General features: G+C 36.6%; 2 protein-coding genes across 9 annotated transcripts; both read right to left on the bottom strand.

The window, feature by feature from the left end:
- Positions 1-13834, bottom strand: LOC107855864 (mannosyl-oligosaccharide 1,2-alpha-mannosidase MNS1). Of its 7 annotated transcripts, XM_047413679.1 has the most exons (15): positions 13371-13826; positions 11006-11053; positions 10144-10338; positions 8089-8201; positions 7280-7345; positions 6984-7155; positions 6021-6110; positions 5740-5870; positions 5528-5593; positions 4247-4355; positions 4056-4154; positions 3160-3240; positions 2889-3059; positions 432-676; positions 1-336 (listed from the first exon to the last, which is right to left on the bottom strand). In XM_047413679.1, coding segments are annotated over exons 1-15 (1743 nt in total). In that variant the 5' UTR covers positions 13527-13826; the 3' UTR covers positions 1-335. The 7 variants fall into 7 exon arrangements, with proteins under 7 accessions (XP_047269635.1, XP_016556358.2, XP_047269637.1 ...); XM_016700872.2 differs by having other exon boundaries at positions 1-676; positions 13371-13825; XM_047413681.1 differs by lacking the exon at positions 13371-13826 and adding an exon at positions 12796-13138 and having other exon boundaries at positions 1-676.
- Positions 13835-14606: 772 nt separating this feature from the next.
- Positions 14607-18565, bottom strand: LOC107855872 (protein ROOT PRIMORDIUM DEFECTIVE 1). Of its 2 annotated transcripts, none has more exons than XM_016700882.2 (3): positions 16887-18565; positions 16630-16786; positions 14607-15083 (listed from the first exon to the last, which is right to left on the bottom strand). In XM_016700882.2, the coding sequence occupies exon 1, from the start codon at positions 18398-18400 to the stop codon at positions 16910-16912; it is 1491 nt and encodes a 496-aa protein (XP_016556368.2). In that variant the 5' UTR covers positions 18401-18565; the 3' UTR covers positions 14607-15083; positions 16630-16786; positions 16887-16909. The 2 variants fall into 2 exon arrangements, with proteins under 2 accessions (XP_016556368.2, XP_047269639.1); XM_047413683.1 differs by lacking the exon at positions 14607-15083 and adding an exon at positions 15090-15478 and having other exon boundaries at positions 16887-18555.
- Positions 18566-19029: the final 464 nt, after the last annotated feature.

The raw sequence follows: 19029 nt of genomic DNA, 5'->3' as shown, positions 1-19029 counted from the left end.
CTTTCACAAATATTAATCAGTATCATATAAATTTAAATAAAAAAATAACATATAGTATCTGAAAAGTAGCATATTGAGCCCATGCCAGTATCTAGTTTCTTTTGAAAGAATAACAAGGTATGAAGTATGATATACAAATACTCGTCAACCCCAAAAATCGTAGAGCTACACCCGCAACCAAATGCCCTCTACTAGAATACATTTGGCAGTTTTAAGGAAATGTAAGAAATAAAACTAAAAATAGCTATGTTAACGTACTCATCACGTGTAAGCGTAAGCGGTCACAGGAGATCATTTCCTCCCAACTTTGGCATCAGTCCAATAAATCCCGCTAATCTGGTTGAATAAGTGCCAAGTAATATAGCAATTGAATCCCATAATACTGAATCAACAACTAAACTAGTGAGGACCTGTGAGAACCTACTTATTACCATCGGCCTTCTCTCCTGCTCTGTGGCCGCCTGTATAATTTTTGCTGTCCTACTGAGGACCTTCCAGCTCCAGAACTCATTGCTCGATCATTCCGGGTCACAATTTTGATAGGGTGAGCCTCTGTGTTGAAAACCCACTCATCTAGGGGAATGATTGAATAGGGTGAGTAAAGAAGATAGAGATACTTTAGAGTCTCCGCGAGAAAAAAGCTCTGCATCATATTGTCTTGAACACCAGTGTTAACCTGGGAAAAAACAGCAAAACCAGGTGTCCAAATTATCATTGAATCTCATGTTCGAGTAACTGGTAAAGTTGTTGTCATGTGACTGGGAGGTCGTTTTCAAGTCGTGGAAACAACTTCTGACAGAAATGCAAGGTAAGATTGTGTACAATAGACCTCTGTGGTCTGGCCCCTCCATGGACCCTGCGTATAGCAGGAAATTTAGTGCACCGGGCTGCCCTATGGTAAAATTCATTTGATTATTAATTTATTTTTACGAAAGTTTCCCACATAATGTGCCCTATTCCCTAAATTCTAAAAAAATGTCATTTTCCTTGGTATCAAGTACAGCACCTCAGATCCCAACCACGTTACTCATTCCTATTGTTCTTTGGTGAAAATTGAAATGTAGAGGCAGTGGTTGTTTGTAGAATCTTAATAACACCAAATGACAAATGTAACAACTGTCAGGAAAGTATCAGGTAAGTGACACTGGGCCAAGTGAAACTCATTCGAAATTTTGTCAGCACTTGTGCGGCATTAAGAGCTTGCAATCTCAGAGAATCCCAGGGACTGGAAAAGGATGGATGAGAGGATAGGACTTGTCTCCTGAATAGAAAGGTTGTATGTTGCTTAAGCATTTTGATATGTTTTCTAGAGAAAGTAGATTCAGATTCAAATTTGCATCTCAACAAATAAATTCAACTTATGAAACATTGTTCAGGTTATAAAGTAGAGTACAACTGCACCAGCCAAACAGTCAAGATTATGCAAACAAAGAACCATAGAAGTAGGTAAAGGGTAAGAAAACATCAGCATGAGGTAAAAAGGAGAAAACAGAAGTCTAAGCAGGATAGATGGATTATATATTAAAATCACTGAATCCTTTCAGATCTGACACGCTAAAACATAAATGTCAGATAATGAAAAAAGCATCAGAGTGAAAAACACCAATTAGGAGCCCCAGGTTATTCCATGTAAATATAGAAAAGCTAGGGGTGGCTCTACCTCTTAAAAAAATAGGCGGCCGTCTTAGGCCCCCAAATTTAAGGGGCCTAATTTTTTACGATAATATATTATATATTTTTTTAAAAAAATTAAATATTATTTATAGAAAAAATAAAATTTTTATATAAAAGGAAAGAATTATTGGAAGATGTTTATATATCTAGAGTATTATGTTTCAAGAAAGATTAAATGTATTGATTATATTATTACTTAAAAAAGAATAATTAGAAAAAAATTGATTATATAATTTTGAAAATAGGGTGAATTAAAAAAAGTTATTTTTTCTTAAAAATTTAAGGCCTCCGTTTGATTTTCGCCTTAGGCTACGAATATGCTTGAGCCGCCCTTGAGAAAAGCACAAACTTGCATATGTATATCCCAATTATGGTACTTAAAACCATAAGAATGTGTATCATAAGACACATCTTCCTAACTGAAAGAGAAATGGATTTTGGACCTAACTCAACCTCAAAAGCTAACTCAAGAGAAATGGATTTTGGACCTAACTCAACCTCAAAAGCTAACTCATGAGAGGAGGATTGAGGAGGATTGCTCAATATAAGGAGACCAATTATCCAGAGGAGGATTTTCCAAGTTCATATAAGAGATCAATTATCCATCCCTTTTCCGATGTGGGATACTTAACACTCCCCCGCACGGAGACCAATTATCCAGAGGAGGATTGTCCAAGTCCATATAAGGAGACCAATTATCCATCCCTTTTCCGATGTGGGATACTTAACACTCCCCCGCACGCCCAAACCTCGTTAACTGGAGCGTGGACAATATAATATGCAGGCCCAACATCGGTGAACAAAGATTTGGGATGGGCCTTGGACCTAACTCAACCTCAAAAGCTAGCTCATGAGGGGAGGATTGTCCAAGTCCATATAAGGAGACCAATTATCCATCTCTTTTCCGATGTGGGATACTTAACACTAACAATGACATTAAAACACACTGTCTTCATTAAGAACTGCAAACGTTCAAAAAGGAGAACGCTGAAGACACTGAAAGGGGAACAATAAGGGATATATCCAGTAGAGTGGCGGACCCATTATCCACCAAGTTTTTGAACCATGCACCATTGGTCCTCAAGGATTTCTAGGTTATCCCAGAAAAAAGGCATATATCACACTTAAAGAGGTCAACTGAGATAATTTAAAGAGATGAATCAGTCAAAAAAAACATAATCAATTAGAGTTAAAGAATCTGAGTTAGTACTTACATCTTTAAGTCCAACATATCCAGATTTTATTCTCGAGTTCTTTTCGAAAGCCTGAAATATGTTCCAACCCCACTCTTGGTATGTCTTGTTTCCAGTCAAACGCCAGAGGTAAAACAGGGATTCGACCGTTTCTGGCCGTAGTATGTTCCACGATGTGCCAACAGTCATATCCTGAAAAGCATTATAGAGGAAAAACAACCACAAGTACTTTATCAGCATAAGCGAACAACAATGACAAATATGTGCTAATAAACTAAGAGGCAAATTCGACCTGGCTTTTCCCAAAGGAATAGTTTTCACCTGCCAACTTAGTAGGAGTTGACTGGTAGAAGTTATAGCAAGTCCAAGCAAGCTGCCAGAAGAGCAGTAAAATAGCATTACTCAAGCATTGTCTTCTAAAGAGAAACAGTGCAAGTAGTCACTATATGATAAATTAAGCCCAGTACAGATCCTTTGTGCCTTATTTCCAAGGCACCCTTTTATTTGTAACAGGACGCTAGAAGGTTAAATTAAGTCTGGACATATAAGAGCTGAATGGAAATGTTTAGTTTAATGAAACCAGGTAAACATTCAAAATGTGCCTCTACCCAACTTAGGATTCATAAAGGCGGCTGGAAAGAATCTGAATCCAGAATATGGCATAGGTTATTTTATGCTTCAACTTGTAGCTCCACCAAATAAACAAAAGCAAACCAAAGTCGGAAGAATAATGTCCAATTTAATCTAAATAACCTCATGACCCTAGATAGGAAGTTGTGGAGGAGGTGAATTAGGGTAGAAGGTTAGTATGGGTGTAGGATGTTGTATCTTTTGTTGTATTACTTAGTGTATCTTGTTTTGGTATTATTGGATATGTTGATTTATATTGTATCCTGTTCTTTTACTATTGCTTGTCTAGATTGTTTTATTTTGAGCCGGGGGTCTATCGGAACAGCCTCTCTATCTCACATCTAAGGTAGTGGTATGGACTGCGTACACTTACCCTCCCCAAACCCCACTTGGTGGGCATATACAGGGTACGTTGTTGAACCTCATGCCCAAAGTTGATGCAAAACTTCATGACAGACTGATGGTCGGATATGAACTTAAGTCGGACCATAGTTTTTTGGTTTTTGACAAGGAACTTAAGTCAGACCAGAGTTTGGTGCTCTACAAGTTCAAAAATACCTCTTCTGCCAGTGATAAAAACTTCTGAGACTTGTCAGGACCATAACCAGAAGAACCTAAAGCTAACATTCCTGGAGCAAAGCACGCAAGTTCATCCATCTGTACAGAATTCACAGAAGGGTATCAACAAGATTTAAGAATAACACACATGACCAGAACTCCCTGCTACCCATTTGAACCCTATACATCACCTTGTGGTTTAAAAGATCTCCAAGCTTCTCACCAATATAAGCAAAAGATGATGGAGAAGTCCTCCGCACCAAGCTTAAAAGACCTTGCATTGATGTCTCCCACATTTTTCTGTTCGGAAAATTAAATAGAAGAATTTTATATTTGATATGCTTGAGATTGCAAATATTTGTAAAAGAACATCCACATCCTTCACATTTAACACTTCAGAAAGGATATATGCATAGACATACTTTGACTTGGTCCACATTTCTGATCCTTTTGGTTCTAACTATGCAATTAAAACACAAATCTTTCAAACAATAACCAATTTCATCTTCCTCCACTTCAGACCAGTAAAGCATACGGAGCTAGCTTTGGATTTCTCAAAGGAAATATACTACCCAATAAGAAGCACTGAAGCCATAAAGCTCAGTTCTTTGGTCTTCTGATTAGTTTCTGCAAAACAGCTTACATCCACTAATCAAAGATAATAGCCATAAGGACATCCTCCACTAAATCTAATAGTTTTGACTAATCTAGTTTGACCAGTGAGGAAGTTACGAAAACAAAAATGTTTGAAACTTGGGATTGCTATATCTGAAATTTTAGAGCTATGTTAAAGTGATGCTTGGAAGATGTAACAAGAGCAAGAAAATGCAACACCAAAAGAGTACTCTATTCTTAATCAAGATTGTAAGTTTTGTACTTTCAGGAGAAAGTGATAGGAGTATATAAAGATGCCTTCATTAATGCTCCGCAAGCAGCTCATATTTGAGATTGTGCATTTATCAGAATGATATTAAATATAGCAGTAATAGTTTCATGAAAAATAGCAGAACAGTTACTTAGCAGTAAATTTAATCACACTTACTCTGATCATTATACATATATCAGAGTATTTATTTATACACATAAAAATATTTATTTTCTGATATAACAGTAAATATTTATTTATACACATAAAAATATTTTCTGATATTTACACATATATCAAATGGTCTAACAATAGATAGCTCTAATAATTCAGGTCTGCTTTAATGTATAAAGATTACATCAACTCTTCAGCAAGTTGTGATTGTTTCTCCTCAATAGTGCTTTTTTTCTTTTCATGTTCTGTCTATAACATGTCTTTGTTGCTTGGGTATCTTGATCTATATATGTAAACATTTGAATAACATTTCTATCTGTTAGGGCATGATGCATGACAAAAGACTTGGTTCAGGACCGACGAAGTATCCTCACCTTAGTTTATACATAATATCACTGGAAAAATAAAGAAAATTTATACTTTAGCTTCTTACCTGTAGCGTCCCACAGCAGCTGTTCTGTTTCCTTGTATCCAGGCCTTGAGTAAATACTCATAAAAGCTGAAACAACATTGTTTACTATAACGTACAAAAGAAGCAAAGGAAAACTAAATGCCAGTGGACAGAGGGATATGGTGATACCAGTCCTTTCCCAGTTCAGATTATCAGGTAAGTCATATGGAAAAAGCTAATGAAAGGCCATTCACCTGTCCCCCATGGCCCCAAACGTTATAGTGGAGTATACAAACTCAACCTCCTCTCCCGCTGGATTAATGTGTATTGGAAGCAAACCATCATCTGGGAAATTTCTACTAAGTTCTAAGATAACCTTCTCCACCTGGAATAGAACATTTTATGCAATTCGGTCACTAGCAGAACATTGATTCGAGTATGTGTAGCTTAATCAATTTTCTGCAGTGCCCACTTGATATTGTAGTTTTATTTAGTAGTTATCAAGTTATTATATTTGAAAACTATTGGGGAATACCTTTTGTTGATACTTCGGGTCTCCTGTCCTTTGTGAAAGCGCAATAAATTCAAGCTGCTCAGAGGCAGAATCTGCCAGGATACTATAACCCTGAGAACAGGGAGCACGATAGTTTCAGCAAATGTACGCTAGAACTCCAGAAATATCACTATATAAATGTGTTTGTGCATTCCAAATTATACATTACATGCCAGACCCTAAAAAATTCAGATTTCCAAAGATAGTCACTGGTATGCAAAGAGGACTCTGTCCAAGTGTTTATTTATAAGGAAAAAAAAAAGTAATAAAACGAGTTCTCCCAGTGGATGCACAACACCCTCACCCTGCAGCTCCCTAGTATCCCCGGAAGAAAAGAAATAAATAGCACTTATAAAGAAGAGAGTCAGATTACACTGGAGAAATTTCAGCAGGACATCATTAAAACAGCCTCTCTACCCCGCAAATATCTTCTCTTCTGAGCCAAGGATCTATGGGAAACAGCCTCTCTATCCCGCAAAAGGTATGTGTAAGGTCTGAGTAAGTTTTATCCTCCCCAAACCCCACTTGTTGGACTACACTGGGTATCTTGTTGTTGCTATTGACATCATTAAAAGATGACAGGCTGCATAAACAAGTCGAAAATACATAGGGACAGTTTCTTAGAGAACTGCAATTGCTAGGTTGCAGCGGACATGTTTCTCCCAGCAATCTGGAGTCGGTTGGGAGAAATAACGATGGGATGCCGTAAAGAGAGAGAAAACAAGGTATAATTTTCAAGGTAACACATGATTCTTTGTTCGGGCAGTTCCCCATTCGAATACTCTTCTCTCAAGCTGGGATCCCCTCCATGCTCTTCATGGATGATGGGTGCAGGGTAAAGCATCAATGACTTTGTCAAATAAAATTTAGAATAACGCGCAGAATGAGATACTTGAGCTATACTACAGAGAAAATCAACTTGAAATTGGTAGAGTTCAGAATTACCGCAGTCCACCTATGATTATGTGGATTCCCATGTGACAAGTTGATAATGTTGTAAGGGATGCCAGTGGGTGTATTCCATGCAGGCAACAGTCTGTCAGCAATGTCTTGAGCCTTATCTAGGAAAAGCTTATCTCCAGAGAGATCATACGCACTAAGAAGTCCACCAACAACTCTGTTGTTGGATTACATAGAATTTAATCAGTGAAGCACATAGAAACAAATCATCAAAGCCGATGGAAGGTGTCAGAAATCTAAGTAAACTCATTACAAAAGCATATTAAACCTTATAAAGCAACCTTATGGTTGTCTCAAAAACACTGGCATCATAATCCTTGTTGAAATCCAGGGAGTTTGCAACCCACCTGCCATCAGTTCTTGTTAGCACAAGCAATAAACTCTTTAAGTGAAGCACAAAAATATGGAAAGTCACAAATGTCTTCCACTTGGCAATATTGTTTCATAGATAAAAAAAACACTTCAATGATTTTGGGAAGTCAAGATGCCACACATTATATGCATAATCCAAGGAAACACAGAACTCTAATCAGTCTCTCTCTGGGTGAGGACTTTGGGGACATTAGGTGTTGAGGAGGTGGCAGGTTGGATAACTGCAAGTTTTAATCAGAGAGATGATAACAACTCAACAAGTAAAAAGATATAACTCAAGATGTACTTTAGCTGTATCGCATACATCATTACTTGATTCTGGTGATTCGTTTTCATATTTAAATAAACTTTGAACAATTCGTTTTCTTCTTTAGGACAAACCAGAGACCATGAGTACGAGGAATATTAGCAGCTGAGATGGTTGGCTACCTGAATTTTCACCTTGTTGGGGTGAGGGTTCAATTCCCCACCTTGTAATCCCCTCCGCCATTTTCCCTTCCCCAAACCCCAGTTCAAAAACAAAACAAAAAAAACATGAGTAATATTGCCAAACACAACCATGAATATTGTGTGCAGAGGAGGATCACCAGCAAATAAGATAAAAGTAGAAGATGGGACGTCCACATACACAAATCTGGTATTCACATAAATAAAGCTTAAATCTAGGATAAGCAAGATAAACTCAAGGTTTTTAGAAGCAAGAAAATAATAAACTCACTCTCTAGCTCTCTGAAACTGCTTATCCAAGCCCATGATATATAGAGTGTCAAGAGAATCGATTAATGTTGCACCAAGACCACCAAAACTGTCAACACCATTCTTTGTTTGCGGCTGGCATTGCAAAAGTTTAGCACAACAATCAAATTGTTACAGGCCCATGTCAAACAGAGGATATAATATCTAAAGTACCACAAGCACATAGCAGAAGCAGAAAGTATCAAGGGAACTTATCAGCCTCTTAGATTTAAAATGAAATATAAGTAAAAAGGAGAATTACCTGCCACATGTCACTTTCTTTCTTATTGTCATAAAATAATATATCTCCGTAAAAGATCAATGAGAATTAATTCCACATAGATCCCCTGTCTCTTCGTAAATTCGACCGTCTAATTCCACCTCTAAGGTACTTCAGGAAAATTTAGAAAAGCTAATAGGCATAAGCTTCTGGGTGATTTTATAAGCTTCTGGGTGAGTTTTTTCTTAAATCAAATTTTCAGTCAACCGAAGACAAAGAAAACGGAACTAGAGAGTCTACAAAATCATATATGAAGCTAGCAATTCCATCAAAAATAAGATTTGTTCAGCATAAATCTATTATTGCTCAGAAGCAGAGCCCCAAATACCCTAATCATAAACAAACTTCCCCAAGATTTTACCTCAGAGGCCTTTTAAGAAGAACAAGAAAGATCTTGTGCAACAAAATACTTATTGCAAGTGCTTAATTACTTTCTACATGAATGCTATGTTTAATATATGAAGTTAAATGCAGAAAATTTAAGTTTCCAATTTTGATTGTTGCACCAAATGCTCCTCCCTCAAAGTTTTAACATAGTAAGATCTTACAAGTTCAGTGTGCTATCTCCATTAACAAGGATAGTCAAAATTCTTGATGAACTTCTCGAGAATCTAACTGTGTGAATAATCTTCTGACATCAAGATAACTCCTACTGTTCCATAACTGTAGTTCAACATGAAAGGATTCTTGAGATGCATCAACAACAACATACTCAGAATTATCCCACAAGAGGGATCTGGGGAGAATAGAGTGTACGCGGACCTTACTCCTACCTTGAGGTAGGGTAGAGAGGCTGTTTCCAATGGACCCTCGGCTCAAGGCAAAGCAGAACCAAAAAAATAACTGAAGTGAAGGGAGAAACAATAATATATTACTTCATCATGTTTACTCTAAGAGTGGACATAAGGGTAAATGAGAGATTACAAAGTGAAAAGCATATCATAGAATTTTCCGTTAGATGAATCACAAAAAGAAAAACTTGAAGTAAAGTAAAGACGAAAGATTTCCAGCTACAGAGGTGGTCACTTTGGAATGACCGAAATTTCACCTTCCATGTCAAGTGAGAGTATCTGGAGAAAAATTGTGAAGTAGGAGCTATAATAAATTGAGACTTTACTTTTGCATGTCTAAATTTTGAGGTAACTCCTTTTTGGATGCATTTTAGAAACCCTCGAGTACAAAACATTTTTTTAACCAGTAATCTTCAGTACAAGATATTGTTCATATTTGAGACTTCACTTTTTACATATTTAAATATTGAGGTAACTCCTTTTTGGACATATTTTAGAAACCCTTGAAGACTAATCTTTTTTATCAATAATCTCGAGTAAAAGATATTATTTAGTATAAATGAAAGAATTAAATAAAATAAGATAGATATCTAGGTAGGTATTAGCTTATTCCTCAACTTGAGGCCAAATAAAACCTAAAACATACTCCAAAAAAGTATTAATAAAAAAAAATACACCAAAATTGATGAAATTACATTTCAGAACCTAAACTATTATACAATTTGGATGAAGCAAAAAAGAAAAGAGAAGCTTGATTCAACATCTTCTGATGAAATACTCAAGGATGAGAAAAACATGAAGGCTTGCAGTTTAAATCGTCAGCTTAAAGGTAAAGCATACAAATTGTTTACTACCATTTAAACGCCCTACTGAGATGCCACTGCCAAAGATAAGACTGGTAAATGACCAAATACAATGGAGCAAAGGTCTTTGTACAAAATAAACTTACTAGAAGCAACAACCCTACCTGAAGTTCATCATGGCCCCATGCATATTTTTCATATGAACTCCAGGCATGACGCATAGCATCTTTCACTTTTTCTCTCCGCTGAGCATCAACGGGATCATCTAAGAAATTCATTTTCTTCCCCACATCATCACCACTGCGACTAAAATTAGGCTTTTCACCTGCTATACTTCGACCATTCTTCAACTCTTCCAGCTACAATACCACAAAGACCATAAATGGAAACAAACCAGCAATTAAATCATGATGAAGAAAAAGAGCTAAAATTAAACCCTACGTGTTTTGAAAGCAATAACAACAAACAATATAAAATGAGACGAAACAAGTGATGTTCATACGTGCTCTTCTCTGAAAAAGACCTACCAACCCCTAAAAAAGACATTGGTCACCTCAGCCCAAACATGCCAGAACACAGACAGACCGCCCATCTATTCCACCCGCCCTCCAACACGTCCACCTTCACTGTTGCCAAACCTATTGGCCACACCATCACTATCTTTTTTTTAAATGAAGCAATATGATTACCCACACCACCTCTATCTTCATTGTTTCAGTCCCCAACTACCTCTACCCCAATAAGTTCCCTCCTGTTGGACCCTAATAGGCACGAAGTACTTTTCATACAAGATAAAATAGTTGAACCTAATTGCAAGAATTGATAACTGGGATCAGGTTTCTCCTTTCTAACTAGTTAAACAATGTTTTCATTCAGTTGGAAGGAGGAGAACTGCTATATAGTATATATCACTAAATTATAAGAAGCTGTAGCAGTAAAGATTTCCCAACAAGCCAAGATTTATAGAAGAGTTGAAAATTAAATATACCAGGACATACTTTGAAAAGAAGTGTAGAAACTGCTTACCAGATCTTGCAATCGCATCACTTCTTCATGCAACTTGGAGATCTCTTCCTGCAAAATCACATATTCTTTGAAAAATTGCAAGAAAAACTGAATTAAAAACTTCAAAATGTCCCAATCATAACTGCTTTAAGAACCACTAGCTTGCTTATAAAGTAGATATATCAATAAACTTCTACATCACAAAAAGATCACAGGACAGAGTAGAAGAAAACTTATACCAATTGAGGGGGATTAAGAATCAAACATGACTAGAACTTTGTTACTACAAGCTGGAAACCAACTTACACAGGTTACCGAAACCTAAACAAATCACCAGACGACCAGTCAATATCTCTTTTCCTAAGGATTATAACAGAACATAAATTTCAACATGATGAGAAAAAGAACGTTGAAGGGAAGCCTTAGAGTAACTAGTAAAGTTGCAGCCATGTGATCAGGAGGTCATGGGTTCAAGCCTTGGAAACAGCCTCTAGCGGAAACGCAAGGTAACGTTGCGTACAATACACCTTTGTGGTGGGGCCCTTCCCCTGACCCTGCGCATAGTGGGAGCTTTAGTGCACCAGGCTGCCCTTTTTGATGAAAAAAGAACGTCATACTCCCTATCCTGGAAATACGACAACTAAACCTTCCCTACTTCATTAAATGAGGCATCAACTGCTAAACTATCTAACCTTCTTTGGGTAAAGTGATAAGCCATGTATGAGATCATACCAGCATTGATGGACCAGATCCCATCAATATTATTAAGTTAACAGTGCTTTTGGGAGAGGCTCTCGTTGCATCTCTATTTTCAACATGGGTCTGGTTTATTAAAATTCCAAGTTCTGGCCATAAGGACCTGCGCACGAATACCAGCAGCCACACTTCCTCAAAAGTCCTCATTAGATTGGGATTAAGGTGTAGCTGTTTTTGTTGTTTGTTGACATACGATATAACCTTATCAAGGGAGTTATTTCCTCCTTAACCCAACTTCTGTTTCAATTATCTCAAAGAACCTCAAAAGTATTTTCCTACAACAACTAGAAGATTTCTAAAATGAACGCCTAGATATCTTAACAGTCTTCATAATCAAAAATCAAATCTCACTAAGAACTCCTAAATCCCCGTGGCTCAGTGTTGGGATTGATACTAATTATTTGATTGGAGAAGGGACTTGTTAAAGTAATTCGTAAGGTCTAATTCAATTCATTCTACGACTGATCTACGACAAAATTACAGATAACAATTCCAGTAAGAAGTTGAACTACCTTGAATCTTCCAGACTATTGACTATCAAATTAAGGAGGACTAGTACTAATACAGATAGTCATACACAATATACAAGTTTTAGGTACCTCAAATTTTGGGTGGCTGGGCACTCAAATACTCAATTCTACCAGCGGTAACACCAATTCTCCAAGGAAACATAGACATCATTCTTATTGTTGTAACAAAGCAAGAAAAACATAGACATTCATTCTTATTGTTGTAAATAAGTCATATTTGCTCAATATTAAAACAGAAACTATCAACTAGAGAATCAAAAATAAGTTTAAAAAATGATATATTAATTCTACTATCAAGAAAATCAAAGAAAGGAATGTGGATGGCGAAATGAATAAAGTGACAATGAGGCGAATCTTAGTATCTCAGTTGGTTGGTCTACGTGAACTTTCAACCTAATGGTGAGGGTTTGATTCCCCACCTTATAATCTTTTCCCCATTTCCCCTTCCCCTACCCCAATCAAGAAAACAAAGTGACAATGAGAGAAATCTTAGTAGCGCAATTGGTTATCTACTTGAACCTTCACCTTATTGGAGAAAATTCAATTCTCCACCTTGTAATCGCCTCAACCATTTCCACCGGCGGACCCACCACGATGAAAAATTCTCCATCCAGGCAGAAGTGCCGGACTGTTCACCCACCAATGGGGAACGTGAGCTGGGTTTACACCATCATAACACAGGGTAGTTTTATCCTACTGAAGACAGTGTTGCAATGTGTGGTCGGAACCGTGGTGAGTGCAGCCCAGGCAGTGGCGGAGCCAGAAATTTGGCAAATGGTATAAAAAATCAAATACACACTCATTATAGCTAATATTTAACCTTTGCACAATGCACACCACATAATTTTCCAGCCAAGGGTGTGCACTAGACCACCCTCCGCCTAAAGTGGCTCCACCCATGCGCTTAATGTCTTCGGGGCAACTTGTTTTCTCGATATTCACGCGATTCTGCAATTCACACCAAGTATTGCACATGCGGAATATTTGTCTAACCCATATAAAGGTCGATCTCAGATACATGTTATTTATTTACACGTGGAGGTACATTTATATTATGACGTTCAACAAAAACAAACTATAGAGGTATAGAAAAAACGCACCTGGTGATCACGGACTAAAGTTTGTCGATCCCAAAAGAAGAAAGTAGCGAATACGAAAGCAATGAAAAGCAAAGCAAGACGTTGTGGGCGTTTCAAATAATAAGATGGATTCATGTACTTCCACATATTCGCCGACGATGATCTACTCCTCCCCATTTTCCCAACCTTTACTAATTCGAAATTGAAAATTGATTAAGATCGAGATTGGTTAATTAAACATATTAGGGAGAAATTCATATTGGGAAATGAAGGGATAATGAAAATTAAATTAAAAAAGAAAGTTAGTTAGTTGCAATAGCCGTTAGGGCGTACGAAGGAACTGTCAGTGTACTAATTCCTTTTCTTTTCTTTTCTTTTTTTTTTAGTTTTTTTAGTTGGTGCTAAATTGACATGTAGCCCAACGTATTTCTGCGAAGAATTTCTCTGTTATTTAGATTATTATTTTAGTGCTATTTTCTGGTCATGCTTTTAAAGTGAATAATTATATAGATAATTTTGAAATAAAATGAAGTAAGTATTATTTTATTTTATATTTGATGTGAGGTATTAGTTAGTATTGAAATTATTTATTCTACCATTTACACTATAATGATGGAATAAATTATTCCGGAATAACTCTTTCCCAAACCAAATGACTGTAAGTATTTATTTCCGCAAGACTTTTGATTATTTCAAGTTCAACGCAAGCTTATAGTCATCATCAAAACTTGAAATAAACTGTAAATTTCGGGATTCCACAAAGGAGCTTCATTTCGAGTGAATGTTCTTACAGAAAATCAGATATATTTTGAGGATTCATGTCTCAAATTTGAGGTATTTTGGTGTAGGTTCAAGGTGGAGTTTGAGAGAAAATTTGAGGCTGGAAGATGAATGGTTAGATTGTTGTGAAGGTAGAGAGATAAAATTGACACACACTCTACTTTCTCCTTTCTCCAAACTTACGAAACTATGCGGAATATGTTGTTATATTATAATAACTGAACCAAAAGTACACCTCTACTATTTAATGAGGGCAATTTTGACCATTTCCTATTATAAAATCACTCTTTAACTTATTCTCAGCGAATAACAGCGACCGAAAAATTAACCAAATCTCACCGGGAAACCATGCAAGTTAAGCCAAAATACCAAGTTGGAAACATGTTTTTAAAAGCTCTTAAAAGCAAAATTCACCTAAAGATGATTTTGCGTTTGTTCAATAATTCATAAAAATAAAGCATGAGAAAGGAAAAAAGCTTGATCCAACATCTTCGGACGAAATATTAAAGGATGAGAAAAGTATGATGTTAAATTGTCAGCTTAAATGTAAAGCATACAAATTGTTTACAATCACTTGAAACCTTAGATAATAGAGAAAGAAGACAGAAGAACATTAATCGACAGGTAAAGCATCTAAAAGCCCTACTGAGATGCCTCTGTGAAAGATATGTGACCTGTTAAATGACTAAATACAATGGCAAAAAGGTGATGTTCTACAAGGAAAATCTATTAGATGCAATAACCCGGCCTGAGGCTCATCGGTGCCCCGTGCATATTCTTCATATGAACTCCAGGCATAACGCATAGCATCCTTTACTTTTTCTCTTCGCTGAACATCAACGGGATCATCTGAAAAGATGAAGACTAAAATTCATCTTTTCACCTGATACACGTCAACAATTCTTCAACTCTTCCAGCTACAGTGCCAACAAGACCGTAAATGGAAATAAAGCCCTGCGGTTAAATCATAAAGAAAATGGAGTGAAATATTTAAAACTCTTATTAAACTAATAAACGACAAACAATGGAAAATGAGATGACTTTGCCAATACAAGTGATTCTCGTTATAAGCTCTTTTCCAGAAAAGACCTATCAAGCCCTAAAAATAACAGTGGTCGCAGCAGAATAAACCTGCCAAAACACAGACGGTCTGCCCATTTACCGTTTCCACCATCACTGTTGCCAAAGCTACTGTCACTGTGCCACACCACCACTGTCTTTTTTTTATTTATTTAGGAATCAATATGATTATCCACAATATCTCTCTATCTTCATTGTTTCTGTCTCCAACTACCTCACCCCCAATGAGTTCCTTCTGGTTGGACCCTAAATATGCACAAGTGTTTGTCCTACAAGATAAAATGATGGTTTGAACCTAACTGCGAGAACCGAAATCAATCAAGATTGTGAATGGTGAGTGACACAAAGGGGGAAGAACTCCATTTGGTAGATGGAATGAAGGGATAATGAAATTAAATTAGTTAAGATCAAGATCAACTGTTTAGCAATTGGACATTTTTATAAGAACGCTATACTCCTCCGGAAGTACTCTAAGAAGGTGTTTGGATTGGCTTATTTTTAGGTGCTTTTGGTTTTTAAGCACTTTTTGGAGGTGTTTGGCAAAGACACAAAGTGCTTTTAAACACTTAGGCTTAAAAGTACAAAAAAGAAAAACCCAAAAGTTGGTTGCTACCTAATTTCAGCTTTTGGCTTATAAGTCACTTAAAAAAGATAATCCAAACACCCCCTAAAACCTTACACCTCTTTTTCCCACCAAAGATTTTTGAGAGAGCACAAAAAGATCAATGACCAAAGTAGTCTATGATAACCAAATTGGCACTGTAAAACACTGTTTATATGTTGTTGACAATCTAACAAGTGCTTATCAAGCCTAAGCTTTTCGACCTAGAAATAGCTTCAATCAGCAAGTTCAGATCTCGAGATTGAAAACACCATGGAATGCTATGTAGGACTAAGAAGTGTAAGTTATCAAAAGATATATCAGGATAGTAGTTAAACATAAAGCACTTTCATGAGCTTCCAGAACATGCAAGGTCTTAATTTCTACATATTTGTATGAGAAAGGTGAAGAAAACAGCATAAATGCATAATTAGGATGATCGAAGTAAAGAAACAGGATAAAGGGAGGACGCAACGCAATCTTTTCTTTTTTCAGCTCTGGAAGAACAGCAAATAACTAGGCAGAGCAAAACTACAGGCGCTATCGCAACTTTGAACCACCCTTGGTCTCTTTAATCATGAAATAAGATGTCAGCAGAGCCAAATTATAACACACATAATGAAATACATAATACACATACTTATTCTCTTTCTTTTTTGGGGATAAAAGGCAATTTACACTAACATATATACTCGGGACTATTTCTTATCCCTTATGTTGATGGTATCATAGCATGACAAGTGAAGCTAATAAAAGCAGAACAAAACCTAATTTCTATAATAATAAACAGATTGTACAAGCATGAAAGAAGTAACTTACATTGCATCTCAAAGGAAGAACTTGACCAGCTCCTAAGTGCCAACTGCCAGGGGTACAAGTCCACATCGGTGCTGTCTTGTAACAATTGAAACAGTCAAGTTTTACATAGAGATCCGCTAATTCATTTGGCAATCAAAGAACTCCCAATATCAAGTACCTGAAGATTAACAATTTTAAAAAATCACATTCAACTGAATAAGCTGATATTCCAATAAATTAACACCTAAAGAGCTCTAATCAAGAACCACTATAACGACCTTTCTAGCTGGACTAAGTACGGTTACTCAGTGACACGAGTGTCCTCTGCATCATCAGTAACATCATCATTATTGACTTCCTTGTGTGCATACCCAGAGTTAATACTGCAATCGTCATAAGAGTAAATATTGCAATCTTCATCAGAATCCATGCTTTCTTCTTCCGAATCTTGTCTAACTGTCTCTTGCGTGTTTGAATGATCGCCTCCATTCTCAACGTGGTCAGCTATTTCATCATTGTCGTCCTGTTTTCTATAATTAACCAATCTTCTATCCACAATGGCTTTCCTTGGACTCATCAAAACCAATTCAGCCAGCTTTCTCCTAGCTAAATACAAATCATTTGGCACAATCAACTCTCCCTTCTTATAAGCCTCCCTGAGAAACACCGTATGCAACTTCCCATGATTACCCCTCGTCGAAATATAAAATATCCCCTGATGCTGAAGGAGAAAGTCTTTCAGCTTCTTCGGCAAATCCATCGCCAACCTAAAATGCGCAATTCTCTCCAAAGTAATCTTCTTTTCAACAGTCAATGACAACAATTCATGAATAGTCGCAACTGCTCTTTTTTCCATCCTCTTCTGTGCCTCGAGTGACCTCAAATCATAACCCGATACATCCTCATACGGCAACCAATAAGGCAGCCTTTGCCATTTCCAAACAGCAATCTTATAATACTTGCCAATCCTAAATCCAGGCGGAAAATTCACTCTAAACGAAAACCGCACATTCTCTTCTTCCCCACCCTTCTCTCTATACTCCCTCTCCCTAACACTCTCCACAGCACAAACAGTTAACCCCGGGTCTCTTTCAACAGCCTCAATGTACTTATTCCTCGTCTCTTTCGCATCAAACAATCTAAAATAGTCCGGATACTTCAAAACAACCGAATACTCAAAATCATCAGGTAAACCAAATTCTCTCCTCGCAATCCTAACATGTTCTAACCTTAACCTCCCCGTATTCGATAGCATCAATAGCTTCCGTAAACGCGTAACAGCTAACGGCAATTGAGCTAAAAGTGCTTGTTTTTCCTGCTCAATTTGAAGCAATGATTTACGAGTAAGCCTACAATACAATATTCTCTGTACTGGGTGTTCGAAAACCTCGAAAACATGAGGGAATTTGAGTATAAATTTCCCTGCTTCGTACTGTTTGAACCCGAAACGGCGAGCAAGCATGTCGAGACGAGAAATTGCGATCATTGAATTTGGTTGAGTAAGAAGTAGATCTTGGAATTTGATGACTTTGCGGTTTTTCTTTTCCACTTCCATGTAGTCATCGAAGCCATGGTCGCGAATGCGTTGTTGTTTTTTGGGTATGGAAGTTGATTGTGAGAACTGTTTTGGGGATTGGAGGAAGAGGGAAGCAAACAAAGTGAGGGATTTGAAGGTGGATTTTGAATGTGAGAGTTTTGTTGAAATTGAATGGAAAATGTGCATTTTGGTGATTTGGGGGGGGTGGAATTTGGGGTTTAGGGTTTTAGGAGAAAGTGATAAAAACCAAATCATGCTACTCACTTCACTCAGTTGACTTTTAATTGTCTTAATTTATATTTTCACCTGGCGGAGATGGGATGCTGGTATGAATGTGGAAACTTATCAAGAGAGAGAATTAGAAATGAGGTATCCGATGGAAGATAAGAAGATGTGTAAAGTGAGATTATGATGTTTGAATATGTGATAAGAAGGTGTACGAATGCTTCAATATGAAAGTGTGAGAGGTTGATTATTAGCAGCCGTCTTCAAAGTTAGAGTTGAAATTGAAATTACAGTTTTTTTGGAAAGAAAATTTGACTTTTGAAAAAAAAAAAAAATGATTTTATGCCTCATCTTTCACAAACTATCAAAGTCACCCAACTAAAATTTACCTATTAACGTAAAAGAACACAATTAGTCACTTTTATAAAAATAATTACTTATACATGATCATATTTAATGAATTTCAATTATAACATATATAATATTTACATTGATAGTCGTTTTCTCATATTTGAAAATTTTAAATATTGATGTTATATTAACAGATCACTGCTTCCTATTTTCTAGTTAACAAATATTATCTTTCAAATAAATTTATTTTTTTAGGAATTTATTTAATTTATTTCCTTTATTTTTCGTTCTTAAAAAATAGAAAATGA

This window comes from Capsicum annuum, chromosome 6, assembly GCF_002878395.1.
Source record: "Capsicum annuum cultivar UCD-10X-F1 chromosome 6, UCD10Xv1.1, whole genome shotgun sequence".
NCBI classification, from domain to species: Eukaryota; Viridiplantae; Streptophyta; class Magnoliopsida; order Solanales; family Solanaceae; genus Capsicum; species Capsicum annuum.
Note: the sequence above shows the minus strand (reverse complement) of the source record. Positions and strands in the feature narration are given on the sequence as shown.